The following is a 20,839-nucleotide window of genomic DNA, read 5'->3' as shown; positions in this document are numbered from 1 at the left end:
CTTGACTTCTACATTATAACGACTAAGATTACATGGACGTGAGGGATCTGATCCTGAATCAGCGCCTCTTTACTCTGAGTTCACCAGCCAGCAGAGCTGATATGGTGAACGGACCGATACAAATTGCAGTATGTTTCATGCATCATGCAGTAGGGTGCTTTAAGTTTTGACGTACCCGTTTGTTTGTCAGCTAGGATATTGTTACGCCATGTTAAATAAAGGCTGGAGCGCAGCAACTTCAGCATCGACACATATCTTCACACTGAAGCCTGCTTCAGCTATCCTGAGACTGCTTTGGTTACTAGCCCTATCTGAATTCTGTTTTAACCATTACTTGTTCAATGATTGGTTTAAGGATTTGTTCATATACATTGCGGTGAAAATGAATAGAAAGGAATATCACTGTGGGCTCCAGTACATTTCCTGCACATTAGTTGTATGACAGTGCCACCTCTGCCTCGTCAGCTGTAGGGTTAGAGTTAGTTCCTGGTGAACTTTCTGTACATCACATAAAATGACTCCTTCCAAACCAATGCTCTCAACAATTACCTTGCCCCGGAATTCATCAGGCTTACAACCAGATTGAAACCACATACTCTCAAAATGCAGAAACGTAACAATAGAATAGAATAGAATAGAAGAAAACAGAACAGAATAGAATAGAATAGAATAGAACTAAACAGAATAGAACAAAATAGAACAAAACAGAACAGAATAGAACAAAACAGAATAGAACAGAACAGAATAGAACAGAACAGAATAGAACAGAATAGAATAGAACAGAACAGAACAAAACAGAACAGAATAGAATTGAACAGAACAGAATAGAACAGAATAGAACAAAATAGAACAGAACAGTATAGAACAAAATAGAACAAAACAGAACAGAATAGAACAAAACAAAACAGAATAGAACAGAACAGAATAGAACAGAACAGAATAGAATAGAACAGAATAGAACAGAACAGAACAAAACAGAACAGAATAGAATTGAACAGAACAGAATAGAACAGAATAGAACAAAATAGAACAGAACAGTATAGAACAAAACAGAACAGAATAGAGTATAGTAGAATAATAAATTAGAACACAATATAATAGAATAGTATTAGACATTAGAATACAGATGTGCGCCTGCTATGGATATGAATGCGCAATTTGATTTCCTTACAATCTTTGTCCTATAAAGATAAAGCTTGAAGATGTAGACTATGTTACATGAGCACATGTGCGTAGTCACTACCTAAAGACTTAAATGCACGGAAGGTTGGATGGATGGATGGATGGATGGATGGATGGATGGATGGATGGATGGATGGATGGATGGATGGATTGATGGATGGATGGATGGAGGGATGCTCATAAGTAATTATTTCTGGTCAATTAATTCGGACAACTTCTGAAACTTTGGGATCTATGGCGGAAGTATTTAGCCTAGCGCTGAAGGCAGTGATCTAAAATCATGAAATGTCGTTGCTTTGGTTACCTGACACTATATGTACTTTGGCACATATTACGATGTCATTAAATGACTAAATGTAACATCTTCATTCAGACCACCAGAGTTTTGCAGGCTGCTGCTCTTTCCTATGTTAAGATTAGCTGGTTTAAAAAATATATCTTTCGGGTCTTATAGCATACTCTGTGATTTACAAATGAACCACTGACGTCCCACAAATGAACCAGTCATAGGACATGACAACAACAGATTGTAAATCATATAGTACGCTAAGGCTACTCGCTATAGCCTGACCTTAAACCGCTTTCTCTAACAAGGCTGATCATCAGTCGGTTGGCCCAGCGGTGGAACGGCTCGACCGTCTCCCCCACCGTCTCCATAACGACGATGCCCGGCTTTTCCCCCGGACGCTGGGCGCTAGCCAGGCAGGTGTCCACTAGGCTCCCGCCTCCCTGCAGGGCAAAGTGCCGTACGTAGCTGTGGAAACTTCAGACGCTAGTTACCGTAAGGAGACGGAATGATATTGATATCTATATCATTCACGGGGCGTTCATATTGCTGACTTTAATTGAACTTCAATAAGCTAGTCATATAATAATAATAATAAAAAAATAATAGGCCAATAAAAGTAACTAAATAATAAATAATTATAGTAAGCCCTATTATAACCTCAACATGAATAATGGGGATTAAGTGTAGCTACAATCCATCGTTTATGGACAATTTAGTAGAAAAAAACACAACCCTACTTTGAGAGTCAATCGGTTTAAAAATCCTTAAAAAATCTTATATGAATTACTTTATGTTGTGCTCGCGCAAACTGAAACAACCGTATAACAACAACAACAAAAAGGCGCTCTGTGAGGTTATGGCACGAGGCTGTAGCTGTAGCCTATACGGCCTATAAATCTCATCCAATGACAGTCGGCCAGTAAAGAGTTAAAGGGAGGAGACGGTGAGTGACACGCCTCATTGGGTAGATTATGTGCTGCAAACAAAACGTGTGTGTGTGTGCCAGTCAGCCAGTGCATCGCGCCCCTTCTGCACGCATCTCTCTCTCTCACTCTCTTTCTCTCTCTCTCTCTCCCCCCCCCTCTCTCTCTCTCTCTCTCTCTCTCTCTCTCTCTCTCTCTCTCTCTCTCTCTCTCTCTCTCTGCCTCTCAGCAAAGGGCGATATCAGCGGCACCACTGTCACTTTCAAACGACCACACAGGGACATGTACTGACGCGGAGGACGCATCGAAACCTGCTCTCCAAGGCGGCATATTGATTCAAGCATCACTTTGGTGGATTATTATTTTATTGTCAAAACAAAAAGGTACGTAGCCAGAGCCTGTATTTGTATGCGCTTAATAGAGGGTTTGTTTTGCAGCGACAGAAAGACAGACAGGCACCGCCACAAAGCAGTAGCCAAGTCAGCATCCCATGAATGGAGCACGGTGTAGTGTTGGAGACAGAGATCCGCAGATGTTGGGGCAAGCAGACAATCGGCAATTCAGCTCTTGCGTTGATTTAGGGCAGTTTTTTTTTAGACTGACAAGGCACCCGGATATAGGAATAAAAACATGCTCTGAAATAGGAGGCAGAAGGTTGAATGGGTTGGCCTCATCCGTTTTATGGATGCGCATATGTTCCGGGTGCTATTCTCTCTCATTTAGCTCAGATGCATATTCATTGGACCTTTTGTGTGGCTTTCCCTTGTGAGAGAGCGACCTTTAAAGTCACAAAAGACTGGGTTATATAGGAGATGGAGCGAAAAATTGCTTTTCTGCAAGCGGTGGTCTTTAGTTGAAGGGTTGCATTTTGTTCAAATGGTTTTGATATGGAATCGGCTAAATAGGAGAACAAGATCGTAGACTATAGCTCCAAACTATTTTCTCTCAACCGACGCAGCTGAAGAGAAAAGTTACTTTGGTTCGAGAGCCGGTACGTTTCTTGAATGATAATGTTTCACTATAAAGCGTCATTGAAAGAGGATCATTTTGTTTGATATGCATGCAGACAGCTGTTCATTTCTTGCTTTCAGGCTCAGACACTGTGAGCAAATGAATGGGAAACAAATGATTACATCCTCAGACAGCGGACAAGGAGTAACATCTCATGATATGGTGACATTTAGGCATGTTCAATGTATCAACACGTTTCAATATTTTAGAACATTTTGTCGTTATATATTTACATGACAAATGATCATTACATGCCAAATATTATTAAGTAGGTATTAGTTAATAATCTCTTGAGATCTGGACGCATGGTTTGTGTTATAGTGTGAAGGGGCGTTAAGGCAAGGTAGCACGATTTAGAAGAAAACAATTATAAACACATTTGCATATGTGCATAAAATTAAGATAACATGACATTAAAATAACATGCACAAATTAAATGAATTTGATAATACAAAAGTTGAATCGTTATTGTTATTATTATTGACCAGATATCTAAACACACACGGCTATTTTTTTTTATTGTTGCTGCATGCAAGTGTCTACGGGATGTGTTTACACCGGCCTATACGCGTAATTGAATTGAACAAGTGGCAAAGCAAAGGTAGATCACAGCTGCATAATTCACTGAGGCCAGAGAAACTGGTCACCCGTAAATACACTCTGCGTGCTGCCTTAATTACAGTCTCGAGAGGGAACGTGGTGGATTATGGTAATGAGGGGACATACGTTGGGAGCGCGTGTAGGATAGAGTGAAAGGTTGTCTGACATGAAACCGGTGACTTTGACAGTCCACTTCCAAATACATTCGACATGCTCTTTCGATTTTATACGGACCTTACCGTTTCTTATTGCAAATTTTGTCTTCTTCTACCAGAGGCTAAATTTAAATAATTAGGTTACACACTTAGAAATTAGGGTTTGAGATGAATGTACAGTTCAGTTTGCACATCCGGTATAGTAAAGCCTTTGTAATAATAGTAGTTATAATAATAATAATAAGCCTAATTGAAGTAATACATCTCTATCAAATATAATTCATGTTAGTCCTATAAACAATAATAATTTAGAGACAGTGATAATATATTAGTATCAATGTCATTATTATCATTACATTGATATTGTATTATTTTTGTATTATTATCAAATCAAATCAAATTTTTATTGCTCACATAACACGTGATTAGCAGATGTTTTTGCGGGTGTAGTGAAATGCTTATAATAATGTATTCATTGTATTTACATTATTGTATTAATGTTCTGGTTGTTTATGTTTATCATAATTATTTAAAAAATAATTTACACCATTTTTACTCTTCCGTTTAGGATCATGCATTAATTTTCTCCCAATTAACAGCTATTTCATCAGCATCTGGGAATTTCCGCGGAAAATAGGCAACCAACCATGCTCTTTGAAATTGATAGGCCACTCTCATCCTACAATAGACTTCAATTAATTAAAACGACCGGCCCCACAAAAAATCCCTTTCCTAGTCCAGCTCGGCCTTGACAGCTGACTACATGCAGTTAACCAACCCTCTCACGAAGTGACAATTTATTTGACCTCATCATCATCTAGCCATTTGTATATTGTATCTTTATTCATTCTTTCTCTTTCTCTTTGTCTGTTCTGTTCGCAACCAATAGTCAACGATGGAGGAATCCAGCTCACAGAAGTTGGTTTGGGACGGCGACGCCAAAGCAGTGCAGCAGTGTCTAACGGATATATTCACCAGTGTCTACACCACATGTGACATTCCGGAAAATGCCATTTTCGGGCCTTGTGTTTTGAGCCACACGTCGTTGTATGACAGCATAGCCTTCGTAGCCCTCAAATCAACGGACAAACGAACGGCGCCATACATCTTCAGGGTAAGGAAAGACAAATATTCAGATTTTTCTAGAATGATAATAATGCTAATATTCTTTATTTACGATGTTATTACAGTCTCCTTCTTCAGACTGAATTGAATTGTCTGCCGTGGTTGATTTGATCATTATTGATCCCATTTCACAGAGAAGATAACACAATATGGTTTTACATTTCTACTTCTCATGACGTCGGTGTGACACGGTATACTCTATGTATTCAAATCAAATCAAACTTTATTTGTCACATGCGCCGCATACAACAGGTGTGTAGACCTTACAGTGAAATGCTTACTTACAAGCCCTTAACCAACAATGCAGTTTTAAGAAAATACCCCCAAAAATGTAAGAGATAAGAATAACAAATAATTAAAGAGCAGCAGTAAATAACAATAGCAGGGCTAAATACAGGGGGTAGCGGTACAGAGTCAATGTGGAGGCTATATACAGGGGGGTACCGGTACAGAGTCAACGTGCGGGGGCACCGGTACTGAGGTAATTGAGGTAATATGTACATGTAGGCAGAGTTATTGAAGTGACTATGCATAGATAATAACATAGAGTAGCAGCAGCGTAGAAGAGGGGGGGGGGGGGGCAATGCAAATAGTCTGGGTATCCATTTGATTAGAACCTATTAGAGGTCTTATCTTACAAGATCGCATGTATGTAAAATGCATATTGATAGTTGCACAGCCAAAACACATGAAAAATAGCCTATTTAAAAAATATATAATTGGACAGCCTATGCGTAACGGTTAGAATGAATACTGGCGCACGGATTTCTCGTTTGGGTCCAACTAACGGATTTGCCTCGCTCTCTGTCACCGTTTGACCGCGCAGGTGGACACGTCAGCAGCCAACAGCACGTCTGAGGGCTTGATGTGGCTACGGCTCGTGCAGTCGGCGCGGGACCGGGACGAGCAGAACCTCGAGGCCTACGTGAAGAACGGTCAGCTGTTCTACAGGTCTCTCCGGAGGATCGAGAAGGACGAGGAGCTGTTGGTCTGGTACGGGAAAGACCTGATTGAGCTGCTGCTGCTTAGCGCTGGCAAAGCGCCGGTCAAGACCAAGGGTGAGTAGCAATTGTAGCATGACCTGCTACTAGGCTTATTATTTTTATATCGGCGTTTGCGTTGCACTTAAGTGGCATAATCCATCATTAAACAAAACTTGAGGAATACTGTTGATTTGAAGCTCAATTTCAAGAGCATAATAACCCCGCTGTTATTGTTTAATTAGGTCCTATTGTACACGTCCTATCATTTACACCCACAGTATCATTTCCTTTTAGGGTAAATTAATTTGTTTAAAAAAAATCCATGTAATAAATCTTCTGTAGGCCACTTTTTTTATTATTTATAATTTATAATAATCAGTAGCTTATAGTCTTATAAGAAAACATTACAGTGGTGTTTTTCAGGAGGATATCCTACTACTGAGCTTCTTTCTGAATAACTGACATTATTTCCCTCCGTTTTCAGGGTCGGCTCCCTATTCGTGTCCTGACTGCAACCAGCGCTTTCAGTTTGAGTTCCCTTTCCTGGCCCACCTGAGGTTCCGCTGCACCAAGAGACTACAGAGCATGGCGGCGGGCGATGTGGACGAGGAGGTCCACAGTAAGGAGCCAAGCACCGAGCGCCCTAACCCCAACCTTACAAATACCACACCCACCAGGGCAAGCCCGAAACTGGGCCGCTCGGAGGGGGACAACGCCAAACCCTCCACAGACTTCCATAACCTAGCCAGGGACCTAGAGAACAGCCGGACTAGCCCACCCAGCGACCGCGAGGCTGAGATACGCAGCGAGAGCTCTGGGAAGAGGAAGTTCTCAGAGGTAGAGGACAGGGATAGAGAGAGGGACAGGGATGGTAGCAGGGCCTCTCTGAGTCTGTCTCAGTCCCTCAAGTCTAAGGAGGAGCTGGCTAGCTCGGCACAGAACTACCGGGGAGCGTACGGCCTGGAGGAGAACCGACGAGGGCCTACGTTCTCCCCACCAGGGTCGGGGTCCACCGAGTCGGGTGGTGAGGGGAAACGCAGCGCCTTCACCGAGGTCAAGAAGTCTCCACAGAGCCTAAAGACGCACGGTAACAGCAGCAGCACCAAAAACCTCCAGAACTCCAACGCCGAAAACAAGGACGGAGGTCGTCCCAGCCAAGGCAGCAACCCTCCCCAGGAGAAGCATCTCAACATCAGGCAGGTTCTGTCGGAGACTCAGCCTGTCCAGTCACAGACCCGCATGGAGGCCTCTCCGCTAGGGAGCGCCTTCACCTCCGTAGCCCAGCATGGTGGGGGGAACAGCGGGGAGAGGAAGAGCGCTTTCAGCCAACCCTCTCGCCACGCTACCTCCTCCTTCTCCCAGATCTCTCCTCTGGTCATGGCCACGCCCAAACTCCTGGACTGCCACCCGTCGGTGGGCGACACCATCTCCTCCTCTAGACTCTACCAGGCAGACCACCTGGTCGCCAAACTCCACGGCGCTGAGCTGAGCACCAATTGCCCCGTGCCGGGCGCCATGTCCAAGCAGAGCCCGTTCCTCTACGCAGCGGCTGCTGCCACAGCCTTCTGGCCTAAGAGCCAGGGCCCCATCCAGCTGCAGATGCCCTCAGCGTTAACCTTACTCCCCCCCTCCTTCACCTCTCTGTGTCTGCCCGCCCAGAACTGGTGCGCCAAGTGCAACGCCTCCTTCAGGATGACCTCTGACCTGGTGTACCACATGAGGTCGCACCATAAGAAGGAGTTGGCCATGGAGCCGATGGTGAAGAGGAGGCGTGAGGAGAAACTCAAGTGTCCAATCTGTAACGAGTCGTTCAGGGAGAGGCACCACCTCTCGCGTCACATGACCTCCCACAACTGACCTTTAGATAAATAGCAAACCGTTTTCACACTGCTAGGCTAAGCTGAATTGAGCCAAGCTGAACTGAGCCAAGCTGAGCTGAGCTGGGTTACGGACTTCCATCCGATGAAGGAACCCTTTGCCGCAAAGGACACTGTGTAAAGAAAATACTGTAGCCGAGCCAGCACAGTATGGCCCGGTCATCCATGAAGTTACTGGGACAGATCATAAAGGACAAATGGAAGATAATATGCCCGAGCCAGGTCAGCACAGTGCGGTTTGGGTCGGCACTACAGTGGGAAAAGGTTATCACATCACTGACCATGGGGAATAACTTTTTTACCATCTGGTAAACAGACATGGAATTACTGACTGGCTGGCTGACTGCCTGGATGACTGACTGGCTGGCTGACTGGCCAGCTGACTGGCTGACTGACTGACTGGCTGACTGGCTGACTGACTGACTGGCTGACTGGCTGACTGACTGGCTGACTGGCTGGCTGACTGGCTGGCTGACTGGCCAGCTGACTGACTGACTGACTGACTGGCTGACTGACTGGCTGACTGAATGGCTAACTGACTGGCTGACTGGCTGACTGGCTGACTGACTGGCTGACTGACTGGCTGGCTGACTGGCTGACTGACTGGCTGATTGACTGTTTGGCTGACTGGCTGACTGACTGACTGACTGGCTGGCTGACTGGCTGACTGATTGGCTGACTGACTGACTGTTTGGCTGGCTGGCTGACTGACTGACTGACTGGCTGACTGGCTGACTGGCTGACTGGCTGACTGACTGTTTGGCTGACTGGCTGACTGACTGACTGACCGACTGGCTGGCTGGCTGGCTGACTGGTTGACTGACTGACTGACTGGCTGGCTAGCTGACTGACTGACTGGCTGACTGGCTGGCTGGCTGACTGACTGGCTGGCTGGCTGACTGGCTGACTAGCTGACTGACTGACTGGCTGGCTGGCTGGCTGGCTAGCTGACTGGCTGACTGGCTGGCTGGCTAGCTGACTGACTGGCTGACTGTTTGGCTGACTGGTTGACTGGCTGACTGACTGACTGACTGACTGACTGGCTAGCTGACTGGCTAACTGACTGACTGACTGGCTGGCTGACTGGCTAGCTGACTGGCTGGATATACACCACTTAAACAGAGCACTTGTTTCCACTTTCAACACAGTTGTTATTTTCCTTCAGTCTGTTTTTTGTTTCTTTATTTGAGTGTATGCAAATGCATTTTTTGACTTTGAGAAAGGACACTATTTATCTTATGAAGCACTTACAATTTGGGAAATAAGGGAAGATAAGAATATGTGTAATTTAAATGTACAGTAAGTTGTATTTTATATTATATAAATACATATATAGAAAATGATAATAAAAAATAGTTACATTACATGGTTTAGTATTCAATACCTTTTTTTTTCATGTTCACTTTAAAGGTTACATATTATTGACACAAATGGGGATGTGACGTCAGACAGACTGACTATATTTCAGAGTGCATGTGTAATAATAGTCGATATAAATAAGATGAAGATTATACAGGTACAATGTAAATACATGTTGTTGTTTTTTTTTTTAAATACAAAGTGTGATATTTTGTGTCAGTGGGGAATAGTTTCCGGGTTTTGTCCTTCATGCTGAAATCAGTGAAATGTACTACTTGATAGTTTATCTGAATCATGTTGAATGCTTTGACAATAAAATAGCTTTATTTTCATCTATGTGTTTGGAACCTTGTGTTTTTACAAAATAACAACTTAAAGAAATTGCATTTTTATTTTGTTAAATGCGCGGAATATAACAGGTGTAGACTTTACCGTGAAATGCTTACTTCTTGGCGCCTTTCCCAACAACACAGAGTTAAAAAGTATGAAACTTTATTGGACACAAAAAAGGAAATACTAACACGATAAAATAACAATAACGAGGCTATGTACCAGGAGTACCGCTATGAAGTCAATGTGCAGGGGAATGAGGCAGTTGAGTTTCAGGTATGTATAGAATATTAATCAATATTATATTTGATTCAAAGGGTTTAAACTTCAGTGTGACAAAAGCATAACCACATAAACCCATAACCGATAAGTATGCAATTTTGATTTTGTGGGAAAACTGACCAAATCCGATCCGACAATTATTATAATATATTTTTTAAACATCTCAAACAATCGCTCACTGTTTGCAAGAAAGGTTAACATGACATACATGGGGCCGTTAACACGATGTGCTAGCTCATAAAACAAATCTTGTAGCATAAAACAAAAGTTTTTTTTTGTTGTCGATTAAAATCATAACTAACCATGTTTTCACGGGTATAGGCCTAGTGCGTTGCCTAGAAATACACGAGCATGTATGTAGTGGTCTCCGTTTTCTCTTCCTATTCTGTATTCTGTTATCAAGACGAGGATTAGAGAGGACGCGCCTGCATTGTCGAATTTCTCTGACCAAGCGAGAATAAAAATTGGCCTAGCAAAATCACTACTTATTGTTATTAATAATGATAATACTAATACGTATTATTATTATTAGTAGTAGTAGTAGTAATATTTCACCAAAAATAACTGTTTACTGTTTACTTGCATATGTTGGTGTGATATCTGTTTTACTAACCGAAAATGAGTGTGAGTGCGCTGCAACGCTACATATTTCCACATACCGTTGGGCCTACAGAATTATCCTATTTCGTGTAATAGCTTACAGATACTACAACGTATCCTATCAAGTTAAACAAGGTGTTCAAGCTTTTTCCAAGACAGGTGATTCGTTGGTCTCCAATGCCACTACCACATAATGAAAGCAAATAGCTTGGCATCGCCTTCTAAAACGCTCTTCCCCTCTCAAACTCCTTCACATAACACAGAAATGCCGTGCAGTGATTATTCGCAATAAACCACTTCATGCGGAAGTTTTTCTTTGTAATCCACTAGACCTATACCCTCCCCTTTTTCCGTAAGCCTATAAAAGGCCTACTGGCTACATCTCATTATGTGGATATAATAAATGCGTTGCATTAGAATCAAATCTATTATTCTATGTGAAGTCACAAGTCCTGGTGTTTTAGGGGTGACTATTGATTTACAGTGAAATGAAGTTCCCTTTACAGTAAGTGGATAGCTAGAACATATGCACGCTATTCATACTATTTACACCACGATCATGAACAAAAGTTTTTTTTTTTAAAGGCCACAAAGGCTAATAAATGTAGCCTAAGTCTACCCTTTATTGAAATTCATAAAATATTTCAATATAATTATTTGGATGCATTAATTTGCATTGTGCAGATATGTAGGCCTATCTATCGTTTACAGTTGCGGGGAGGAGAATGACGCACCATGAAAAACACTGAACTCTACGCTGAAACGTCAAAATATAGCTCAACAGTGACATCAAGCGGAGATAATGTGAACTACAACCATGTATGCATCAGCAGATGTCCATCCTCAGATCCCTCAAACACTGTAGTGTAGACAGATGAATTCACACTTTTATCTAGCAATCACTCACAGAGTCAGATGGACATAACATAGTCCTCAAAACACATCAACAAATAACTCTCCAGCTGAATAGATCCAAATTATGGATACCAATCAATCATATGTCATTGTGGTAGATCCAGGTTACATTTTGTGCAGCTCTCTGCATGGAGCGTATGCATAATCCACTGTAGGGTCCTTTTATTGTCCTTCCACCAATTCGGTGCTTTTTGAGAAGTGTAACTCCGTAAAAAAAAAAAAAATGTAATAATACTTTTGATTTCAACTCATTTTAATATTATGTCGTAAAGTGTACATGTTTTGTGGCGCAGCGGTCTAAGGCACTCTCCCCATACCTCCCTCTCCCCCAAGCCTCCCTCTCCCCATACATCCCTCACCCCCAAGCCTCCCTCTCCCCAAGCCTCCCTCTCCCCATGTCTCACTCTCCCCCAAGCCTCCCTCTAACCCAAGCCTCCCTCTCCCCATACCTCCCTCTCCCCCAAGCCTCCCTCTCCCCATGTCTCACTCTACCCAAGCCTCCCTCGCCCTCATGCCTCCCTCTCCCTCTCCCCCATACCGCCCTCTCCCCATGCCTCACTCTCCCCATGCCTCCCTCTCCCCCATACCTCCCTCTCACCCATTTCTCCCTCTCCCCCAAGCCTCCCTCTCCCCATGTTTCACTCTACCCAAGCCTCCCTCTCCCTCATGCCTCCCTCTCCCTCTCCCCCATACTGGCCTCTCCCCATGCCTCCCTCTCCCCATGTCTCACTCTCCCCATGCCTCCCTCTCCCCCATACCTCCCTCTCACCCATTTCTCCCTCTCCCCCAAGCCTCCCTCTCCCCATGTCTCACTCTACCCAAGCCTCCCTCTCCCTCATGCCTCCCTCTCCCTCTCCCCCATACCGCCCTCTCCCCATGCCTCCCTCTCCCCATGTCTCACTCTCCCCATGCCTCCCTCTCCCCCATAGCTCCCTCTCACCCATTTCTCCCACTCACCCATGCCTCCCTCTCCCTCTCCCTCATGCCTCCCTCTCCCTCTCCCCCATACCGGCCTCTCCCCATGCCCCCCTCTCCCCATGTCTCACTCTCCCCATGCCTCCCTCTCCCCCAAGCCTCCCTCTCCCCATGTCTCACTCTACCCAAGCCTCCCTCTCCCTCATGCCTCCCTCTCCCTCTCCCCCATACCGCCCTCTCCCCATGCCTCCCTCTCCCCATGTCTCACTCTCCCCATGCCTCCCTCTCCCCCATACCTCCCTCTCACCCATTTCTCCCTCTCACCCATTCCTCCCTCTCCCCATGTCTCCCTCTTCCCATGCCACCTCTCACCCATTTCTCCCTCTCACCCATTCCTCCCTCTCACCATGCCTCCCTCTCCCCATGCCACCCTCTCCCCTTGCCTCCTCTCCCCATTCCTCCCTCTCCCCATGCCTCCCTCTCCCCATGCCTCCCTCTCCCATGCCTCCCTCTCCCCATGCCTCCCTCTCCCCATGTCTCCCTCTCCCCATGCCTCCCTCTCCCCATGCCTCCCTCTCCCATGCCTCCCTCTCCCCATGCCTCCCTCTCCCCATGCCTCCCTCTCCCCATGCCTCCCTCTCCCCATGCCTCCCTCTCCCCATGCCTCCCTCTCCCCATGCCCACCTCTCCCCATGCCTCACTCTCTGCCATGCCTCCCTCTCCCCATGCCTCCCTCTCCCCATGCCTCCCTCTCCCCATGCCTCCATCTCCCCATGCCTCCCTCTCCCCATGCCTCCCTCTCCCCATGCCTCCCTCTCCCCATGCCTCCTCTCCCTATGCCTCCTTTCCCCATGCCTTCCTCTCCCCATGCCTCCCTCTCCCCATGTCTCCCACATGCCTCCCTCTCCCCATGCATCCTCTCCCCATGTCTCCCACATGCTTCCCTCTCCCCATGTCTCCCACATGCCTCCCTCTCCCCATGCCTCCCGCTCCCCATGTCTCCCCATGTCTCCCTCTCCCCATGTCTCCCACATACCTCCCTCTCCCCATGCCTCCCTCTCCCCATGCATCCTCTCCCCATGCATCCTCTCCCCATGCCTCCCTCTCCCCATGCCTCCCTCTCCCCCATGCCTCCCTCTCCCCATGCATCCTCTCCCCATGCCTCCCTCTCCCCCATGCCTCCCTCTCCCCATGCCTCCCTCTCCCCCATGCCTCCCTCTCCCCCAATGCCTCCCTCTCCCCCATGCCTCCCTCTCCCCATGCATTCTCTCCCCATGCCTCCCTCTCCCCCATGCCTCCCTCTCCCCATGCATCATCTCCCCATGCCTCCCTCTCCCCATTCCTTCATCTCCCCATGCCTCCCTCTCCCCATGCCTTCCTCTCCCCATGCCTCCCTCTCCCCATGCCTCCCTCTCCCCATGAATCCTCTCCCCATGCATCCTCTCCCCATGCATCCTCTCCCCATGCATCCTCTCCCCATGCCTCCCTCTCCCCATGCCTCCCTCTCCCCCATGCCTCCCTCTCCCCATGCATCCTCTCCCCATGCCTTCTCTCCCCCATGCCTCCCTCTCCCCATGCCTCCCTCTCCCCCATGCCTCCCTCTCCCCCATGCCTCCCTCTCCCCCATGCCTCCCTCTCCTCATGCCTCCCTCTCCCCCATGCCTCCCTCTCCCCATGCATCCTCTCCCCATGCCTCCCTCTCCCCATGCCTTCCTCTCCCCATGCCCCCCTCTCCCCATGTCTCACTCTCCCCATGCCTCCCTCTCCCCCATGCCTCCCTCTCCCCATGTCTCACTCTATCCAAGCCTCCCTCTCCCTCATGCCTCCCTCTCCCTCTCCCCCATACCGCCCTCTCCCCATGCCTCCCTCTCCCCATGTCTCACTCTCCCCATGCCTCCCTCTCCCCCATACCTCCCTCTCACCCATTTCTCCCTCTCACCCATTCCTCCCTCTCCCCATGTCTCCCTCTTCCCATGCCACCTCTCACCCATTTCTCCCTCTCACCCATTCGTCCCTCTCACCATGCCTCCCTCTCCCCATGCCACCCTCTCCCCTTGCCTCCTCTCCCCATGCCTCCCTCTCCCCATGCCTCCCTCTCCCCATGCCTCCCTCTCCCCATGCATCCTCTCCACATGCCTCCCTCTCCCCATTCCTCCCTCTACCCATGCCTCACTCTCCCCATGCCTCCCTCTCCCCATGTCTCCCTCTTCCCATGCCACCTCTCACCCATTTCTCCCTCTCACCCATTCCTCCCTCTCCCCATGCATCCTCTCCCCATGCCTCACTCTCCCCATGCCTCCATCTCCCCATGCCTCCCTCTCCCCATGCCTCCCTCTCCCCATGCCTCCCTCTCCCCATGCCTCCCTCTCCCCATGCCTCCTCTCCCTATGCCTCCTTTCCCCATGCCTTCCTCTCCCCATGCCTTCCTCTCCCCATGCTTCCCTCTCCCCATGCCTCCCTCTCACCATGTCTCCCACAACGCTCCCTCTCCCCATGCCTCCTCTCCCTATGCCTCCTTTCCCCATGCCTTCCTCGCCCCATGCCTTCCTCTCCCCATGCCTCCCTCTCCCACATGCCTCCCTCTCCCCATGTCTCCCCATGTCTCCCTCTCCCCATGTCTCCCACATGCCTCCCTCTCCCCATGCACCCTCTCCCCATGCCTCCTCTCCCCATGCATCCTCTCCCCATGCATCGTCTCCCCATGCCTCCCTCTCCCCATGCCTCCCTCTCCCCATGCCTCCCTCTCCCCCATGCCTCCCTCTCCCCATGTCTCCCACATGCCTCCCTCTCCCCATGCATCCTCTCCCCATGCCTCCCTCTCCCCATACATCCTCTCCCCATGCCTCCTCTCCCCATGCCTCCCTTTCCCCATGCCTCCCTCTCCCCCATGCCTCCCTCTCCCCATGCCTCCCTCTCCCCATGCCTCCCTCTCCCACATGCCTCCCTCTCCCCATGCATCCTCTGCCCATGCCTCCCTCTCCCCATGCCTTGCTCTCCCCATGCCTCCCTCTCCCCATGTCTCCCACATGCCTCCCTCTCCCCATGCATCCTCTCCCCATGCCTCCCTCTCCCCATGCATCCTCTCCCCATGCATCCTCTCCCTATGCATCCTCTCCCTATGCCTCCTTTCCCCATGCCTCCCTCTCCCCATGCATCCTCTCCCCATGCCTCCCTCTCCCCATGCATCCTCTCCCCATGCCTCCCTCTCCCCATGCATCCTCTCCCCATGCATCCTCTCCCCATGCATCCTCTCCCTATGCCTCCTTTCCCCATGCATCCCTCTCCCCATGCCTCCCTCTCCCCATGCCTCCCTCTCCCCATGCCTCCCTCTCCCATGCCTCCCTCTCCCCATGCATCCTCTCCCCATGCCTCCCTCTCCCCATGCCTCCCTCTCCCCATGCCTCCCTCTCCCCATGCCTCCCTCTCCCCCATGCCTCCCTCTCCCCATGTCTCCCACATGCCTCCCTCTCCCCATGCATCCTCTCCCCATGCCTCCCTCTCCCCATACATCCTCTCCCCATGCCTCCTCTCCCCATGCCTCCCTTTCCCCATGCCTCCCTCTCCCCCATGCCTCCCTCTCCCCATGCCTCCCTCTCCCCATGCCTCCCTCTCCCACATGCCTCCCTCTCCCCATGCATCCTCTGCCCATGCCTCCCTCTCCCCATGCCTTGCTCTCCCCATGCCTCCCTCTCCCCATGTCTCCCACATGCCTCCCTCTCCCCATGCATCCTCTCCCCATGCCTCCCTCTCCCCATGCATCCTCTCCCCATGCATCCTCTCCCTATGCATCCTCTCCCTATGCCTCCTTTCCCCATGCCTCCCTCTCCCCATGCATCCTCTCCCCATGCCTCCCTCTCCCCATGCATCCTCTCCCCATGCCTCCCTCTCCCCATGCATCCTCTCCCCATGCATCCTCTCCCCATGCATCCTCTCCCTATGCCTCCTTTCCCCATGCATCCCTCTCCCCATGCCTCCCTCTCCCCATGCCTCCCTCTCCCCATGCCTCCCTCTCCCATGCCTCCCTCTCCCCATGCATCCTCTCCCCATGCCTCCCTCTCCCCATGCCTCCCTCTCCCCATGCCACCCTCTCCCCATGCATCATCTCCCCATGCATCCTCTCCCTATGCATCCTCTCCCCATGCCTCCCTCTCCCCATGCATCATCTCCCCATGCATCCTCTCCCTATGCATCCTCTCCCCATGCCACCCTCTCCCCATGCATCCCTCTCCCCATGCCTCCCTCTCCCCATGCCTCCCTCTCCCCATGCATCCTCTCCCTATGCCTCCTTTCCCCATGCCTCCCTCTCCCCATGCCTCCCTCTCCCCATGCATCCTCTCCCCATGCCTTCCTCTCCCACATGCCTCCCTCTCCCCATGCCTCCCTCTCCCCATGCCTCCCTCTCCCCATGCCTCCTTTCCCCATGTCTCCCTCTCCCCATGCCTCCCTCTCCCCATGCATCCTCTCCCCATGCCTCCCTCTCCCCATGCCTTCCTCTCCCCATGCCTCCCTCTCCACATGCCTTCCTCTCCCCATGCCTTCCTCTCCCCATGCCTCCCTCTCCCCATGCCTCCCTCTCCCCATGCCTCCCTCTCCCCATGCCTCCCTCTTCCCATGCATCCTCTACCCATGCCTCACTCTCCCCCATGCCTCCCTCTCCGCATGCATCCTCTACCCATGCCTCACTCTCCCCATGCCTCCCTCTCCCCATGCCTCCCTCTCCCCATGCCTCCCTCTCCCCATGCCTCCCTCTCCGCATGCATCCTCTACCCATGCCTCACTCTCCCACATGCCTCCCTCTCCCACATGCCTCCATCTCCCCATGCATCCCTCTCCCCATGCCTCCCTCTCCCCATGCCTTCCTCTCCCCATGCCTCCCTCTCCCCATGCCTCCCTCTCCCCATGCCTTCCTCTCCCCATGCCTCCCTCTCCCCATGTCTCCCACATGCCTCCCTCTCCCCATGCATCCTCTCCCCATGCATCATCTCCCCATGCCTCCCTCTCCCCATGCCTCCCTCTCCCCATGCCTCCCTCTCCCCCATGCCTCCCTCTCCCCATGCCTCCCTCTTCCCCATGCCTCCCTCTTCCCCATGCCTCCCTCTCCCCATGCCTCCCTCTCCCACATGCCTCCCTCTCCCCCATGCATCCTTTCCCCATGCCTCCCTCTCCCACATGCCTCGCTCTCCCCCATGCCTCCCTCTCCCCATGCATCCCTCTCCCCATGCCTCCGTCTCCCCATGCCTCCGTCTCCCCATGCCTCCCTCTCCCCATGCCTCCCTCTCCCCATGCCTCCCTCTCCCCATGCCTCCCTCTCCCCCATGCCTCCCTCTCCCCATGCCTCCCTCTCCCACATGCCTCCCTCTCCCCATGCCTCCCTCTCCCCATGCATCCTCTCCCTATGCCTCCTTTCCCCATACCTCCCTCTCCCCCATGCCTCCCTCTCCCCATGCCCCCCTCTCCCCATGCCTCCCTCTCCCCATGCCTCCCTCTCCCCATGCCTCCTCCCCCCCATGTCTCCCTCTCCCCATGCCTCCCTCTCCCCATGCCTCCCTCTCCCCATGCCTCCCTCTCCCCATTCCTCCTCTCCCCATGCCTCCCTCTCCCCATGCCTCCCTCTCCCCATGCCTCCCTCTCCCCATGCCTCCTCTCCCCATGCCTCCCTCTCCCCATCCTTCCCTCTCCCCATGCCTCCCTCTCCCCATGCCTCCCTCTCCCCATGTCTCCCACATGCCTCCCTCTCCACACTCCTCTTTGCTCCACAACTTGTCCAACACATCTGACTGGTTTGACCCAACCAGGGTCTTGTTTACATGGTTTGTGTCCTATGGTGAAACTTGGACTTGCTCCGTCACCTTTCTAGTGGCTTTTGGAGAATTCCCTACCATCTGTTTTTCTGTCTCTCTCTGCATTTGTATTTATTATGGATCCCCATTAGTTCCTGCCAAGGCAGCAGCTACTCTTCCTGGGGTTTATTATGGATCCCCATTAGTTCCTGCCAAGGCAGCAGCTACTCTTCCTGGGGTTTATTATGGATCCCCGTTAGTTCCTGCCAAGGCAGCAGCTACTCTTCCTGGGGTTTATTATGGATCCCCGTTAGTTCCTGCCGAGGCAGCAGCTCCTCTTCCTGGGGTTTATTATGGATCCCCATTAGTTCCTGCCGAGGCAGCAGCTACTCTACCTGGGGTCCAGCAACATTAAGGAAGTTATATACAATTTAAATATTCCATTATATTTCACAACAGATTTCGCAACACATTAAGTGTGTTCCCTCAGGCCACTACTCTTCTGCCACATATCTACAATACAACATCCATATGTACATGTGTGTATAGTGCATGTCTTCTCATGTGTATGTGTCTATGCCTGTGTGTGTGTCTCTTCACAGTCCCCGCTGTTCCATAAGGTGTGTTTGTATCTGTTTTTTAAAATCTGATTCTACTGCTTTCATCAGTTACTTCATGTGGAATTGAGTTCCATGTAGTCATGGCTCTATGTAGTACTGTGCGCCTCCCATAGTCTGTTCTGGACAAGGGGACTGTGAAGAGACCTCGCATGTTTTGTGGGGTATGCATGGGTGACTGAGTTGTGCGCTGATAGTTTAAACAGACAGCTGGGTACATTCAGCATCTCAATACTTCTTTAAAAAAACAAGTAGTGATGAAGTCAATCTCTCATCCACTTTGAGCCATGAGAGATTTACATGCATATCATTAATGTTAGCTCTCTGTGTACATTTAAGGGCCAGGCGTGCTGTCCTGTTCTGAGACAATTGTAATTTTCAGAGGTCCCTCTTTGTGGCTCCTGACCACACTACAGAACAGTATTCCAGGTGTGACAAAACTAGAGTCGGTCGGACCTGCCTTGTTGATAGTGTTGTTAAGAAGGTAGAAACTAGAGCCTGTAGGACCTGCCTTGTTGATAGTGTTGCAACTATAGGGGGTGCTGTTTCGCATTAGCATAATTTGCTCTACAGATTAAACTGCCTAGTACTCAATTCTTGCTCGTACAATATGCATATTATTATTATTATTGGATAGAAAACACTCTCTAGTTTCTATAGCCGTTGGAATTTTGTCTCTGAGTTGAACAGAACTCCTTCTACAGCACTTTTCATGACAGGGAGTCAGATTTCAGACATCTTGGCCCCTGATCTGGAGTCAGTTTAAAGGTCCCTGTAAATGCTATGGAGAAACAGACACTTCTTACGTCTTCCCCTGGATGTCAGTACGTGATGACGCTTTGAATGAAGTCGATTGCGCAATCAGTGCCTCTATAAATCACCAAATACCGGAAGTAATTTTCTTTGGCTGCCTGCGCCTGGCGCACGAAGGATGTCGGACTCGCCTCCTTCCAAGCTGTTGTTTAGCCAGTAATATTTCTCCGGTCATGTTTTTCTCGTTATAGGTGTTAACAACATCATAAGGTAGTTAATTTGAACCGTTTTATAGCAATTTATATCCGTTTAGTGCGATTTTGAGGCATTTCTTTCTGAGACACTTTGAACCGCTGGGCACGTTTTCAGTTCGTGCCGAACGTTAGTGGGCATTTCCACATGGCAAGAGGACAGCTTTCAACCAAAAGACGATTAGACCCAAGAAAGGATTCATTGCCCAAGATTCTGATGGAAGAACAGCTCAAAGTAAGAACAATTTATTATGATAAATCGTGTTTCTGTCGAAAAATGTGAAACGCTTATGCCGCCATTTTGTTAGGTGTAGCTTCGCTTGGCGCAACCTGTATTGAAAAGTAAGGATAATTTAAAAAATGTAATTCAGCGATTGTATTAAGAATTAAATTGTCTATGAATCGCTGTCCACCCTGTATTTTTTAGTCAAGTTTATGAGTATTTATGTATAAGACTAGATCACTGTCTAATATGGCGCACGACATTTTCTGACCAGCTGGGCTACTTTTGTCATTGTCTAACCATGATTTTGGTGGCTAAATATGCACATTTTCGAACAAACTCTATATGTATGTTGTAATATGATGTTACAGGAGTGTCATCTGAAGAATTCTAAGAAGGTTAGTAAAAAAATTAATATATTTTGGCGATATTTACGTTATCGCTCACTTTGGCTAGAATCAATGCTCTGGTAATGTTTGCACATGTGTTATGCTAATATAACGATTTATTGTGTTTTCGCTGTAAGACACTTAGAAAATCTGAAATATTGTCTGTATTCACAGGATCTGTGTCTTTCAATTAGTGTATGCTGTGTATTTTTACGAAATGTTTTATGATTAGTAATTAGGTAATACACGTTGCTCTGTGTATTTATTCTAGTCGAGTTGT

General features: G+C 48.9%; 1 protein-coding gene across 2 annotated transcripts; it reads left to right on the top strand.

Moving 5' to 3' along the window:
• The first annotated feature begins 2,482 nt into the window (after positions 1 to 2,482).
• LOC129826762 (PR domain zinc finger protein 8-like) lies at positions 2,483 to 9,836 on the top strand. Of its 2 annotated transcripts, none has more exons than XM_055887820.1 (4): positions 2,483 to 2,777; positions 5,050 to 5,274; positions 6,112 to 6,343; positions 6,753 to 9,836. In XM_055887820.1, the coding sequence occupies exons 2-4, from the start codon at positions 5,056 to 5,058 to the stop codon at positions 8,123 to 8,125; spliced, it is 1,824 nt and encodes a 607-aa protein (XP_055743795.1). In that variant the 5' UTR covers positions 2,483 to 2,777; positions 5,050 to 5,055; the 3' UTR covers positions 8,126 to 9,836. The 2 variants fall into 2 exon arrangements, with proteins under 2 accessions (XP_055743795.1, XP_055743796.1); XM_055887821.1 differs by lacking the exon at positions 2,483 to 2,777 and adding an exon at positions 2,802 to 3,385.
• The last annotated feature ends 11,003 nt before the right edge of the window (positions 9,837 to 20,839 follow it).

Source organism: Salvelinus fontinalis, chromosome 28 (assembly GCF_029448725.1).
Source record: "Salvelinus fontinalis isolate EN_2023a chromosome 28, ASM2944872v1, whole genome shotgun sequence".
NCBI classification, from domain to species: domain Eukaryota; kingdom Metazoa; phylum Chordata; class Actinopteri; order Salmoniformes; family Salmonidae; genus Salvelinus; species Salvelinus fontinalis.
This window is presented reverse-complemented; position numbering and strand designations above follow the sequence as displayed.

Excerpts from the sequence above, each read along its gene's own strand:
- LOC129826762 (XM_055887820.1), top strand. The coding sequence starts at position 5,056 with ATGGAGGAATCCAGCTCACAGAAGTTGGTTTGGGACGGCGACGCCAAA. Across the intron at positions 5,275-6,111 it reads CGGCGCCATACATCTTCAGG|GTGGACACGTCAGCAGCCAA; the intron begins GTAAGGAAAGAC and ends TTGACCGCGCAG. Across the intron at positions 6,344-6,752 it reads AGCGCCGGTCAAGACCAAGG|GGTCGGCTCCCTATTCGTGT; the intron begins GTGAGTAGCAAT and ends CTCCGTTTTCAG.